The sequence below is a fragment of the Sinohyriopsis cumingii genome, chromosome 1 (genome assembly GCF_028554795.1).
Source record: "Sinohyriopsis cumingii isolate HCF-2022 chromosome 1, ASM2855479v2, whole genome shotgun sequence".
NCBI classification, from domain to species: Eukaryota; Metazoa; Mollusca; class Bivalvia; order Unionida; family Unionidae; genus Sinohyriopsis; species Sinohyriopsis cumingii.
The window spans coordinates 158,268,544-158,283,212 of NC_142961.1; the positions used below are offsets into that span (position 1 = coordinate 158,268,544).

The 14,669-nt window shown below is 33.6% G+C and overlaps 1 protein-coding gene across 1 annotated transcript in view; it reads right to left on the reverse strand.

The window, feature by feature from the left end:
- Positions 1 to 9,131: 9,131 nt before the first annotated feature.
- The window catches only part of LOC149808221 (uncharacterized), a 162,828-nt gene continuing 157,290 nt past the window's right edge, over positions 9,132 to 14,669 (reverse strand). Inside the window, exons 16-17 of the mRNA XM_089975084.1 lie at positions 14,570 to 14,639; positions 9,132 to 10,244 (exon numbers count right to left, since the gene is read on the reverse strand). Of these exons, the coding sequence (XP_089831210.1) occupies positions 14,583 to 14,639 (57 nt within the window). The 3' untranslated portion in view covers positions 9,132 to 10,244; positions 14,570 to 14,582. The remainder of the gene's footprint in view (positions 10,245 to 14,569; positions 14,640 to 14,669) is intronic.

The following is a 14,669-nucleotide window of genomic DNA, read 5'->3' on the forward strand; positions in this document are numbered from 1 at the left end:
TTTGATGTTTCTCCATTAGTTGTCCACTCCGGTCCTCCCGATATTTGGCTCGTAAACGAAAAAGCGAAACGGTGATAATTTCCAGGGTACAGCGATGATGCAGTTGCTTCAAATCCTAATCTGTTATTTACTGAGTTAATAAGTGGTGGAACAAACCCAACCTTATTTTTTGTTCCACCGACAGCTATGGAGTCTACTTAAGCTTTATTAGCTAAATCTGCTGATGAAATATGAGTATACAACGACGTTATTTTATTAACGCCCATATAAATTGTACTGGTTATTATTCCACTGGCTAGCGGTAGGTAAGTTGATCCAATTAACTGAACCACGTTTCGTAGTACTGACTTAGTGTCGTTGACGAATTTTTTATTTGCTAAATCCGCGTCTACCATTGGAGTGCATGATGATGTTACTTTATTACCGCCCATATTTAACGTGCCAGTCATTGTATCGCATCGCTCGACTTAACAAAATTGATTTTAGCAAATGTTACGTTGGTTAACCAATCATCGTTGACCAGCGTTGCATTATCAAGCTGAGGTTTATAAACTAACTTGCCGCCAATATGAATATAATTTGGCAAAATTATATCCTTCGAGTCTGGTGAGGGATAATTAGTTTTCATGTGATAAAATTATGAATGATGGTGGGTGGGTTGTATACTGTGTATTGTATTTGTATCGGTTATATTCTGTATTGTATTTGTCTTTATTTCAAGTATGCGTTTTGTATTGTTTTAGGTTTACCTCGTACCATTTATAAATCCCACAATCAACGAGCTAGTGCTATTATTTCAACCCGAAACGATAGATAGGTCACAAGCAGGAGGGGAGTTTAAAGATAGCCTAGTTGCCTTTGCATTATTCGCCATCACTAGACTTCCCGTAATTGTGTCGCCACTTTTTTTAACGACTGAACCGTAGTCAGAGTTAGCTTGAGTACAACTTGCTGCTTGACTTGTGTTAACATTTGCTAGTGGAAATTCTCTTCAAGACCAATATTTTATTATCAGACATATTAATGTTACCAGTAACTGGTCCACCAGTCTTATCAAGTTTGTTATCATCAACAGCTTTTAACTGTTGAAAGTTTACAGCTTGAGTTTGATTAAAATGTGGTGGCGAATAAGCAGTTTCCAAATCAATTACTCGATTAACAGTCATTGATAGATTACCCGTCACTGAGTCGCCCGATTTGTTAAGATAATCTGATAAATCAATCTGATCCCCAGTTGTTATTGTTACAGTACCTGATTCTGATCCTATTGTAGTTCCAAATTTCGTGTAGTAATTCATTTTATAATCATATATTATACAAAAATAAATGTCAGTATTAAACTTTGATACTGAAAGATTAATCAAACATAAACACAACAATCAACTTGTCATTATCTTTTTGTTGGACCTATAGTTGGGAAAAACAAATTTGTTAATGAATTAGTTGTTAATAATTATAACTACGATAGAGTTTATATTTATACGATAAATCCACAACAGGACAAGTATGAGTTATTAACCGATTTTAATGAAAACTGTGTGACGGACCTGGTGCAGGTGAGAACACCTTTCTTATTAGACAAACGGAAGAAATAGTTCCGGTAAACGAACTTGATTCGACAGAGCAAAAAGTAATTGTATTTGATGATACCCCGCGAAACAACGACGAAATAAACAAAATTAAGTCATAATTTTTATTATCACGTAACAGAAAATGTAATGCGGTTTATCTTGCACATGATTCTATAACGTTGACAGATTTATACGACGACATACCGGTTGCTTCATTTTATTTGCCGGACTATACAATGTTGATGTAAGAAATATTGCAAACGATCAATGTTGTGATGTTAGTAAAGATCAATTTATTGAATTATATCATAAATCTACCAAAGATAAATGCAACTTTTCTGTTTAATAAACTTGCACAAGATTCGACTAAAATGTTTTGTTGTTGTATCACAAAATATCTTTAACAAATTTTATGTTTAGTATGAAAATAACAATGGACTATATAGAAAAATAGAATTGATAAAAAAAAATTGTCGAGTCTCAATCAGCCCTCAAGAAGAAAGTAGAGGAAGCACGTCAATGACACGTGTTGCAGAAGAAGAAACTGCTAAACATTTTAAACCAGTAACTGAGGCAGTGCTTGGCAGACAACCTGAAATATCACCATTATCGGAGGAAGAGCTTAAAAAAAATTGAAAGAGAAAGGTTTACTGGGGCTTCTCAGTGAAGGTTCGAAAGAGGAAAACAGGAAAATTGCGTAGGCGCATGTAGCAAACATTGCTGATCCTGTAGCGAGACAATTTGAGTTCGATAGACTAATTAATAATCCATCTGAACTAGAAAAAAGATTAGCTGAAGCGTCAGCTGTTGAAACACGAAATTTAATAAGGGAATTATTAACAAAAACAGGGGAAACATCGGAAGAACAAAATACATTAGCAGAACCAAATGTAAAATTTACGGACACCGCAAATAATATATTTTTTTTAGAAAAAGGCAAGAGTAAAAATAGAAAAAAAGATGAATATAATGCGTCTTTAAATACAATTGGTATTACTGAAAAAGAACTTAATATTTTTAAATGGGATAAAGAAAAGTATTCTGATTTATCAGACAATCTTAGAGAAATTTATCACAATGGAATTATTGCTGATGAAGAAATATAAACTTTTAGAGAAGAAATTGCAGAAAAAGAATTACTAGGTAAATTTAATGTTATAAGAGAATGGTTTATTGCCCATGAAATAATAGACAGGATTAAGAGTAAAGCGGAATTCGGTAAAGGTTGGAACATTAGAGTATACGTTTTTGAATGGTATGATAAAAATCTATCAAAACATATACCAAAAGAGGAAGAAACAGGACTAGGAGTTCGATTATTTACCTCAAACACGGAAATGGTTGACCGACTAATGTTATTAGTATCATCAAAGGAAGCAGGAAATGTTAGTACTGAAATCGATAACGAAATTGTTGATATGATAGAGACTAATAACGTCAGGTGAATATGAGATTTTATATATCAATCTCATCCACGGATAATGCGCCACGTATTATACCTCACGCATAATGCGTGGGGCATATAATTATGCCACACAATTGTGTGTGGAATAAAAGATTAAAAAATGTTATCAACCACATTACTACTCGACTCCTCACTCGCGAATAATAGCGCAAATATTTCTGTTAATTATAATCCAGCAACATAACTTAACCCTGGCTTACAGGATGAAATTGGATTAATTTCTTCTACAGCATGGCATTCCATGTCAGATCTAAAAGCAAAGGTAAATGATTTTACTTTTGTCAAGGAGCATCCCCGCAAGTGACTATTAAAACTCCACATGGTGCGTATCAAGTTACAGATCTTAACAAAATAATCAAAGAGTTAATAACAAAGGCACACAGATCTGCTGTTGCCCACAATTTTGAGATAACGCCAAATTATAACACACTACGAGCAAGAATTACGTTAAAAAATAACGTGTTAGTTAACTTTTCGATAGCAACAAGTATTGTGTCATTGCTAGATTTCAATAATCAACAATATGTATCACTCACATAACAAACAATATACTACGACGGAAATGCTGCTGTAACACAAGTTAACGAGATTTTGATTAATTACTCAATTGCATCAGGTTCTTATTCTGCGCGAGGTAGTCAAGACTAGACAATATAGTTTTTCGGCGGACATTCCACCAGGATCTCTAATGCAAGATACTCCACGTCAAGCAATTTATTATCCCGTTGAACTTGAAACGCATATATCAAGTATAACAATGAAACGTACAGACCAGTCGGGGCGGCAGCTTGATCTTAACAATGAAATAGTCACCTATTACTAACACCTACGCACCATATCATAGTTACCATAACTAAGTTAATGGAGCTAAAGCTGATTTTCTGATACAATATTTAATAAAACAATGAACAATACTTTATATCGAAGAAAAATTTATCGAAGAAAAATCGTAGGTGGATTGTTTGGAAATATACCAGGAATAGCAAAATAGAATAGCACCAAACGCTATTGACGCATCAAAAGCTTTCGCTACAGACGCAGCGTCTGCTGCCTAAACAGCTGTCGGACAAAAGATCGCTAATAAAAAAAATTTAAAAAATACAAAGTGTTGGGCGTCGCGATATGCCGTCGCATAATGAGATAGTAAAACGTATTTCAGATATTGCTCCGGCGTCGGAAAATAAAAAGGCGATGATAGCAATAACAAAAGAAATTGTTATCGACGAAAGGAGAACAAATATTATGCACAGTTAAGAAAACAAAAATGAACATTCTAACTTTCTAACGCAAAGTTATGTGTGAATAATAAAATAACAAGTGTCAGAAATTATTTCAGTTTGGATAAGGAATTAGATATTGATGATTCGACAGAGTTCGAGTTCATAGAATATCTTGACAAAAATTCAAACGAACCAAATAAAACTGGTGTTAGATCGTTTAATACTCGTGATGAAGATGTATTTATATTGCCCCATAAGCCGATCTTAGATGTGCGAGGTCGAATATTAGATGCAGCTGGTACTGATATTGCAGCTCACACTGAAATTACGCTTGTCAATAATGATTGGAGCTTGTTTAGAAGCGCACGATACCAGCTTGCTAATCAAATAATCTTGATTCATTGCAACAAATATGATGTGGTTTAAAGATACTTCACTTGGAACTACTGTGTCAAATTAGTTTCGTACTGGAGCTGGTACTGCAGAAGATAACAATAATTTAGATGCAAATCCCGCCAATAATGATGCAGCTGCAATAAGAAACACAGTAAGATGCTTCTGTTGAGCACAATCTTCCAATTTAGTCGTCATTATAGCAAAGTATTTCGTGGACTAAAGCATACACTTAGTTTAGATCAAGCATAACAAAACGATTGTTTGGTTCGATCAGGTAGTGCCAACGCACAATTTCAGCTTACAAGACATGCTTTATGGATGCCGCGAGTTGTTCCATCAATGACCAAGACATTGGAAGTCAATGCAATTTTGGAAGCATATACAATAAAGATTTACTTCCAACAACAGACAATATATCAAACGGCTATTTCTAATGCATGCGACTAAACATGGCGTATTACAACAACGCCAAGCAAGTAATTGCCAAGACAAATGTTTGTTGTGTTTCAGCTACAACATATACGCAATGATCAAGAGCAAAATAATGTAATATTTGATAATGTTGATGTTAGACGCATATTTGCTAGAATAAGTTCGAAACAGCATCCCAAACGTGCTATCGAGTGTAACTTTGCTGATGATGAAACAAAACACGTTAGACGTTATATGTATCTGATGGAAGCAATGCAAAAATATCAGGACGCGGACAGTGGATCTCAAATATCTATCAAAGAATTTCGAGTACTTTACCCAATATTTCACTTAGACGTATCAAAACACTCCGAACGATTTAATGGATCAGCTGCAGATATTTAGATAGCTGGACACATGGAATTGCACCAGCTGGTGGAACAAACGCATACGCTTTGGTTTGTAGCGAAAAGTTCTTGCCCATTGATGCAGTTAATGGTAAAGTGACTATACAAATATAATTTTATGTGCCCATTTATGTAGTCTGTAATGACAACAAAATACATTGTAAAATAAATGTACTTAACACAAGGACAAGTTACAAAATTAATGACATCAATCACAAAACAGCGTGCGGTTTCACTTAAAATAGGTCCACTACTTTACACCTCGTCAAAGTCAATAGGTATATGAACAAAGTTAATGCTAACAAAACAACAACAAAAAAACAAATTTGATCGAGGAAAACCATTTGTATTAAATATATCAATGTCACAAGAAAAGCAATGGCCATCATGTTGACAGTTGATGGTGGATTTTTTGGACCAGCATTATCAGCTGTAGCAAAAGCTATTACAAAAAATATTACCAGCACTAGGTACGTTGGGAATAGCAGTAGCATCAGAGGCAATATCAGGAGCTAAGAATGCGGTGACCGGTGATGGTACAAAACAAATTTTGTGCCAGAAATAAAATTGTATGGGGATAATAAATAAAATGCCAAACTAAAAAAAAAAGACGAAAAAATAGACGAGCGCGAAGCACTTGACGAAATCGAGGACAAAAAGTCAAGGAAATCAAGAAAGAAAGGCTAATTTATCGCACCACTACTAGCAGGAATAACTGGCAGTCTGCTGCCTAATATATTGGGCGTAGGACGTGGAATGAGACTCCCTGGATCCAGAGGCTAGAAAGATGTAGTCCTTCCGTGTGCTCGTTAGATAATTTTGAAATAATTGATAAACTAAAAAAAAATAAAACACATTTCGTGGAGTTTATTCAAAAGATGAATTGTTCAATGTACCGGCTGCTGTGTTCTTGCGTAGTTAATATACCAAATTTTAATGACGGTCAGACACGCACTGGGTCGCAGTTTACAATGACAACTACTTTTATTCATTTGGTCTTCCACCAAGTGATGTCATCAAGAAATATGTTAACAAATAATACCAAAAAAAATTATTCTTCAAATCAGATGCAACCCATTGGATCCGAAAGATTTCAGATAATTTTTTAAAGGTTTATTTTACAGTTTGACAGGCAACCTTCTATTGCCAATGATATGCTGTCAATTACTTTATTTGTGGTACATAATGATAATATATTGCGTAAATTGCAGAATGAAAACACTGAACGATGAGGAAGATATAATAAAACCTAGAAACAATATGACAATTGTTTAAAAGTATTTGTGTTGTTTGGGGTAAGAAAAGCGCATCCCTAAAGTCGAAGGCTGGCGGATGCCACGGAAAAGTGTTTTTGTAGAAGACTAAAATATAAAATGAAAAAATCTAACTAGAATTGTGATAAAGATCTTTGTTTGGAGCAAAATAAAATCTTTGCTTATGTCAAGAGTTGTGGTCAAAGAGAAATAATTGGAGCTGGTATTGAAGTACATAAATTAATCGGTAAATTGCCAAAACCAAATCGTGGTTGAACATTTCCAGGACTTCAGTACACCGGTCCGTATAATTCGCTTGATCAACAACCTGATGAAAATGATAATCGTTTTCATGAACGAGAACCTTAAAATTTTATTCATTCAATGGCAATGCAACATGATATCTGTTACAGCCACCTGGAGAGTTATTGTGTTAACGTCGAGGACGGCAAAATTAAGCATAATTGTGATAAAATAATGTTAAAAGAACTTCATTATATGAAACCGACAAATCTTCGAGAACGATTTGACAAAAAACTTGTTCAGGGACTAATTGGAATAAAATATAAATGTGGACTCGGAAAGGATTTAGAGTTACTTGCGACTGAACTACATCGACCTAAAAACGGTTTCTGCGACGCAAGGTCGTAGCAAATGCAGTTGATGGTATTTGGGCGATATATTTAGTTGATCTGTCAAATCTCCCCGAATTTAATGTTGGCGGTGATGGTGCTCCAAAGAAATATTTCTTTAATGCTATTGATGTTTTTAGCAAATATGCTTTTAGTGTGCCTCTTCAAGATAAAACGAACATTGATAACTGATCGCTAAAACAAATTATTGTTAAATATGGGAGAAAACCTGATAAAATTTGGACTGATCATAGAGCAGAGATTTTTAAAAACAAATTTGAACAATTCTTGGATAAAAATAACATTAAAAAGTATGTTAAAATAAATGAAGGAAAAAGTTTTATCGTCGAACGATTTAATCGTACATTAAACATGAAAATCCATACACATATGACAGCTAAAAGTAAAAATAGATATAGTGATGATCTTCAGCAAAATGTTGATGAATACAAAATATAAAACCGTTTCATTATCACCAAACGACGCAATTAAAATATGTATAGAAGACATAAATTTAAGGTTAGAAATCGAGTTTGAATTTCTCTAACAAAACAAGTGATTGAAAAAGGATTTCTTCGAAATTGGTCTGAAGAAGGGTTTGCGATTCGCCACTTAAAATAGCTACCACTTTTGAGGGATACGAAAACAGTTATAGATTTGATAAACAAATCGTTCTAACAAATTTTAATTCGACAAATCTTTTTCTTTTTTGAGAACCAATTGTAAAACATGAACTTGAAAAACATATCGCAATACAAATTATAGTACAGTACCACGTTTTATTCACAAAACCAAATTTTTTGAGAATGACGCAAACGATGAAACCGTTGGTGACTAAATCGCTGAACCGTTTATTACATCAAAGTCTAGACGAATTTTACTATGAACTAATCTTTCATTGCTCGCTAATGTAATTCATCAACTAAATAAAACAAAATAGAAGATTATACTGTATCAGGTTCGGGTTGGAAGTTTGAATTAATATGAGACATTCTATTTCACACTGAAATCTAATGTGTTACATGGTAGTTATTATATCTATCTACCATAAAAAAATTAAAAAATGCTGCATCAACGTCAAACATCTTGATAATTATTTTCAATGGGCTATTCCTTCAGCAATTTTTCCAGCAGAAACAAATACTGATCGTGTTGAAAAATATCTAAGTTACATTACAAGATTAAATATTACCTGTATAAGATTTCCCGTTGCAGCAAATCAAATACCAAAATTCGAAAAGTAAAATAATATTTCTATTAACGTATTTGGTCTTGATGAGCATTAAAACGTTTATCGAAACGTACTTCTAAAAAAGCATCACAATCAACAATACAGTTACTGTTTAATAATAATCATGGTGTAAATCAAAAATTTTAAAGGACTTGTTGGTCGACGATATAATAAAGATAAAAACAAAAAAATATTTTTGTTATCGTTGTTTAAATGGTTGCGCTGATAATGAAACATTACAAAAGCACTTAAAATATTGTTTGGAAGTACAACGAATAACAATGCCAATCAAAGAAGAAACAATTCATCGGTTTAAAAGTAATAATCATAAAGTAAAAATTCATTTTTTTCTTTACGCCTATTTCGAGTGCATACTTCAACGTGTACCTACTGTGGAAAATAATCTTACATGTCAAGTACAAGAAAAACTCAAAACCGTAATCCATGTGGAGTCGCATATAAAGTAGTTTGTTGTGTTAATCCAAGCTTATCAAAGCCGATTAAAGTATATCGCAGGTCCGATAAAAACTCTCCAAGTCCATCTGTTTGGTTACTAAAGCAGTTTATTAGTGACGTTGATGATGTATTTAAACTATTAAAAATACAAAAAGATAAAGATTACAACTCAGCAAGAATCCGACTACAATCAAGCACAATTGTCATATGTGCAAAAAAGCTTTATCCACCAATCAGCTGACAAAACAGTTCGTGATCATTCTAATTTAACAGGACATTATCGTGGAGCCGCTCATGATAGCTGTAATTTAAAATTTCATGCTCCAAATTTTATTCCTCTCATTCTACATAATTTTCGTGGTTATGACAGTCATTCAATTGTTAAAGCTTTAGGTGACCCTGCAATAACATATTGTTTAAAACTTGATAACATTGTCAAGTGTATCCCAAATAATTTTGAAAAGTACATGTCAATTACATTTCATCGACAGCTTACAGTTTATGGCAGCATCGTTAAATGAGCTGGTTAACAGCGCTTATAGCGCGGGTAGTGAGTTTAATAATTTAAAAGTTATTTAGACTTTGACACCCTCCACAAGGTCAAAGAGGGCGGTGTCTCGAAATCAAGTTTATTAGCAAAGAAAGTAATATTTCCGTACGAATATCTTGACGATTGGGGTAAATGAAACTTCTTTGCCAGACAAGAATAAAATGTATTCACAGTTAAAAAGTTAAAATATAACTGACAATGAACATGAATATGTTTTTATAAAAAATTGGAAACAATTTGATTGCAAAACAGTAGGTTATTATCATCATTTATACTTGAAAACCGAGGTATTATTATTATTACTTGCTGATGTTTTTGAGAGTTTTAGAGAGGTTAGCTATAACAATTATGGACTAGACCCATGCTGGTATTATTCTGCGCCAGGACTATCGTGGAACGCCCTTCTAAAGTTTAGTGAAATAGAGTTGGAAATATTGACAGATGTTGATATGTTTAATTTTATTAAGAAAGGGATTCGTGGTTGTATTTGCGTAATAACAAAGAAATATTCTGAAGCAAATAACAAGTACAGGAAAGAATATAATTCAAATCTTCCATCCAACTATATTATAAACTCCGATCCAAATAATCTGTACGATTTCACAATGTTAGGACCAACGTCATTTGCTGGATCACGCCAGATCAATTTTATCTGAAACAGAAGGAAAACAAATACCATAAGACGTTTCATATTTTGTTGAAATGGATCTTGATTACCCTGCATTATTACACGATTAACATATCGATTACCCATTTTGTGCCGAGTTAATGATAATCGATTATAGTTTATTATGTCAGGAACAACAAGCAATGGTATTAAGAAAGCAAAATTCCGCGAAAAATAAACTTGCACCAAATTTGCTCAATAAGAGAAATTACGTTTTGCATTATAAAATTCTTAAACAATAGATGCTGGTCTTGTGTTGAGAAAATTTAATCGTGTGCTAAAATTTAATCAATCACCGTTGATGGGAGATTATGTTAATAGAACACTTCAACACAAGCTAAAGCAAAAACTGATTTTGAGAAAAATTTCTTTAAGCTAATGGATCACTCAGTTTTTGACAAAATAATGGAAAATATTAAAAAAGCGGGTAAATATTGAACTAGTTAATGATATCAACCGCCGAAACAAACTTGTATCAGATGATAATTTTTGTCAGCATGAAAATTTTTAATGAAAATCTTGTTGCGATACAGCAAAGAAAAACAAATTTGAAACGTAATAAGCTTATTTATGTTGGAGCTGCTGTGTTAGATTTATACAAGTGGCCCATGTATGATTTTCATTATAATTTTGTTAAAAATCAGTGGCCGTCAAGTAGATTATTACTTACTGATACCGACTCACTAGTTTACGAAGCTGAGTGTGATGATGTACCGGTGGCCTAGTGGTTAGAGCGTCCCACTCGGAAGCGGGAGGTCGTGGGTTCGAACCGCTTCTGAGTCATATGAAAGACTTACAAAAATGGTACCTACAGCTGCCTCGCTTGGCGCTTAGCGTTAAGAGGTTAGTGTTAGTGCTGGTGGGCCTGGTGTCAGGATAATGTGTCTCGGTGGGACGTTATGCTACATGTCTACGGCATGATGCCCCAGTGCTAGACATCACTATAAACTGCCACACTGCAGACATCGTAGGGATATGACTGAAACATTGTTAAAGCAAAGTTAAAAATCCTAATCACACACACACACGTATACCAAGATATTTATGATAACCGACACTTGTTTGATCTTTCAGACTACCCTCGCAATAGTAAAGTTTATGATGATACAAATAAAAAGGTTATTGGTAAGTTTAAGAATGAGGAGACAAATTCGTTGATTATAAAATATTTTATCGGACTGCGTAGTAAAATGTATTCTATACTACTAGACAATACTAAAGTAATACAAAGCAAAGGGTTTGCCTCGTGTTTATGTTTAAACATTTATCGGATTCGATGATTTTAAATATGCGCTTGATGGGATGTTAGCTTTATAAGAGCAATGGCAATGCGAACAAATCGTCATAAACTTGAAACAGATGTTATAATAAAAAGTGGTTTAAGTAATTTTGATGACAAACGTTATTGTGAAAAATTGAGTAGATACATTTGTTTTCGTTTATTATCAAAATGACTCAAATAAACATATAATCGATATTATTTTTTCCGACTACGACATAGAAGCAATTATTGTAAAATCGCTATAACAATCTTTAAATACATTTTATCTAAACTTAATAAAATAATGTTTGAAAATTTAATAAAATCAAATGGAAGCAGCAGCAAAGTTAAAATATTAACAATCGATGGTCAACCATTAACAATCGATGATCAACCATTAACAATCGATGGTCAACCATTAATAATCGATGGTCAACCATTAATAATCGATGGTCAACCATTAACAATCGAGTTCACTGATGATCTTTCTGGTATTTGTTTTGCAAAATTTGATACAGTAAAATTCTCGCTAATAAAATTCGACGACAGTAAATACTTTAATTATGTTGAGCAATTAAGTGATGAATTAATTTCACGGTATGATAACTTTCTATGTCCGATAAGTCAACAAAACTATACAAAACTAACTAGTGACCTTAATAAATCAAAAGTATTAGCGGTTGACAACAAATATTACATCAACAGGACAGCAATTATATATTTATTCAAATGTCATCGCAAGGTAAGTGGACGAAAACAATTCTCAGTATCTCATCATGATAATTAATTATTTCTTATGTCAACGGTTGACACTTAAACAATTGGTGAAGAAGTATTATAAAAACAAAACAAATGTTAGTGATAGTTAAATTTTATCTAAACTTTATAAATATTATTTGTTTTTTCCTCATTTTCTTACCTTATACATCGTTTCATTCATTAATTTAAAAAAAAATTATCGAGTTCATTTAGCCTTAACAATTGTGGAAATATTAATTCATACATTTTATTGTAAAATCTTGAATACTCTTTTTTTATTCTTCGACATGTAAATTTCCAAATATATGACATAATCCTCATCATCATATTATTATTATTCATCGTTAATTTCATCGCGATATCTTCTATCGTACTCTGTTCTTATTCTTTTTTACTTCGCGTTCTTTTCTTATTTCTTCATCACGTTCTCTCATCATTTCTTCTGCTCTTTTCTTTCTGCACGTTCATTGTCATTATAATTCTTCCCTCTTATCTTGCCCTTTCAGCACGGTCTCTTCACATTGTAAGTCTTTCATCTTCGGTCATTGTGGTTGTTTGTTCTTTGGTATTCATTTTATATAATATACACTTAATCTATAATCTGAAAATCACTTTCATATCAATTTAATAAACAAAAAGGTAAGTGGACGAGTAATTATAAAACAAAAAATAGAAGTAGAAACAAAATTGTTTTGAGCTAGAAACCTGGTACATTAAATTTGATTTAGCGAGACATATATAGTAGATGATTGAAAAAATGTAAAGAACAATTGAAGATAGAGGCCTCTTTTGACCTAATACTATTTTTTTTATCGAGACATATATCGTTGAGCCAGAAACCTGGTATACTAATACAACTTCTAGGTGGCGGTTTACTATACAGTTTCGGATATTATCCATACGCTGACAAACTCTGGGGTCACGTCCGTATGTTAATATTAACAAAATAATTTCAAACACATGCTTCGTTCCTTTGTTTCTTTTCATGATTTGTTGAAGTCATTCTAATCTCTAGATTGTTATTTAAACTGAGTTCAAATCTCAAGCAAACAAAATGCCTTGACATGTGTTTTAGCATAACGTAAAATTCATAGTGTTCATTTGAGCACTTCCGATGTCAAATTTCAAAGGTAGTTAGTGTTGCACGTTGTTAAGCTCTTCAATTTCGTAGGTAAATAAATTTTGCATATAGTCCCATAATCCCATAGTGCCTTAAAAGAAGAGATCGGTTTTGAAAAACTTGTGAAGGTTGGAGTGACTCTTAACTTGGGGTGATCATGTCTTCTTCTACGCTAACTTCAATTTGAATTTCAGTTCTGATGGATACACCGGTATTCTCTTCTGACAGAGTTTGGTACTTAAAATGTGAATGTTTTGATGAATTTAATACCATGGGTCAGAAGAAGAATTTTAGTTATCATTCACATAAAAAGGTCAGTACAATCTGAATGGACGCTGAAAAATTTGTATCAAATAGTGTCCAATACCGTTGGTCTCCGCTACCAATAATATTAGAAAAAAAGGCGCAAACTAGTCATGTAGATGCCGCGGGCAGCCGAGTGGTATAAAGCTCTCGCCTTTACCAATATATCCATCTCACCTCTAACCGCGTTGGTTCGAGTATGTGGCTCGACTAATGTGGGTATTTGAAAAAGCTTGCCAATAACTTCCAGTGGCTCGGTGGTTCTCCCGGGGCTTTCCCTTGTTCTTCCTCCACCGGTTGTACTTGCCGCCATTTTGTGCTGAAAAGTGGCGTTAAGACCAAAAAAAGTGACCTATGTAAGGTAGTAAAAGTAATCAATTAGGACCTGCATATTCAAGTTAGCATATCTAGTAAAAGTTAGCAACATAAGTCTAAAACGTCAACAAGACCTGAAATGTAATAGACACATATTTGAGTAAAGCCATGAAAAAAACACCGACTTACAACCGCATCCATATAATTAATGAGGAGCGGGGGAGGGGACATGTAGTGGTCAGCTATTAAGTTTTACGTATGTACGCCAAAATATGTTTAGAGGTGAAGTCCGGACGGGTCGGGAACTAGTGCCCACCCCCTTGCCCCTACGTGCGGGAGCCCATGCCGATATAGGAATTGTAACAAAGCTATATAGTACTAAGAATTTGTCAACAGTAGTACCACATATATACTATAGTGTTCAAAGGAGTCTCCCTTCAAGATGAGCCATAATATTTTAGTGTATTGCGAATCTTGAAGAAAGCAAATCTCATAGATAGCACCATCTAAATGTGTTAGCTGAGTGCTGGTGACTATTAAAGGTTTACTTACATTGCGTTGTCTGTCAAATGTCACTTCTTGGAACCCTGATGCTGATCGCTGTTGCTGTATAGGTCTTTTGCTAAAGACAATGAGCCAGAAGAAATAAAAT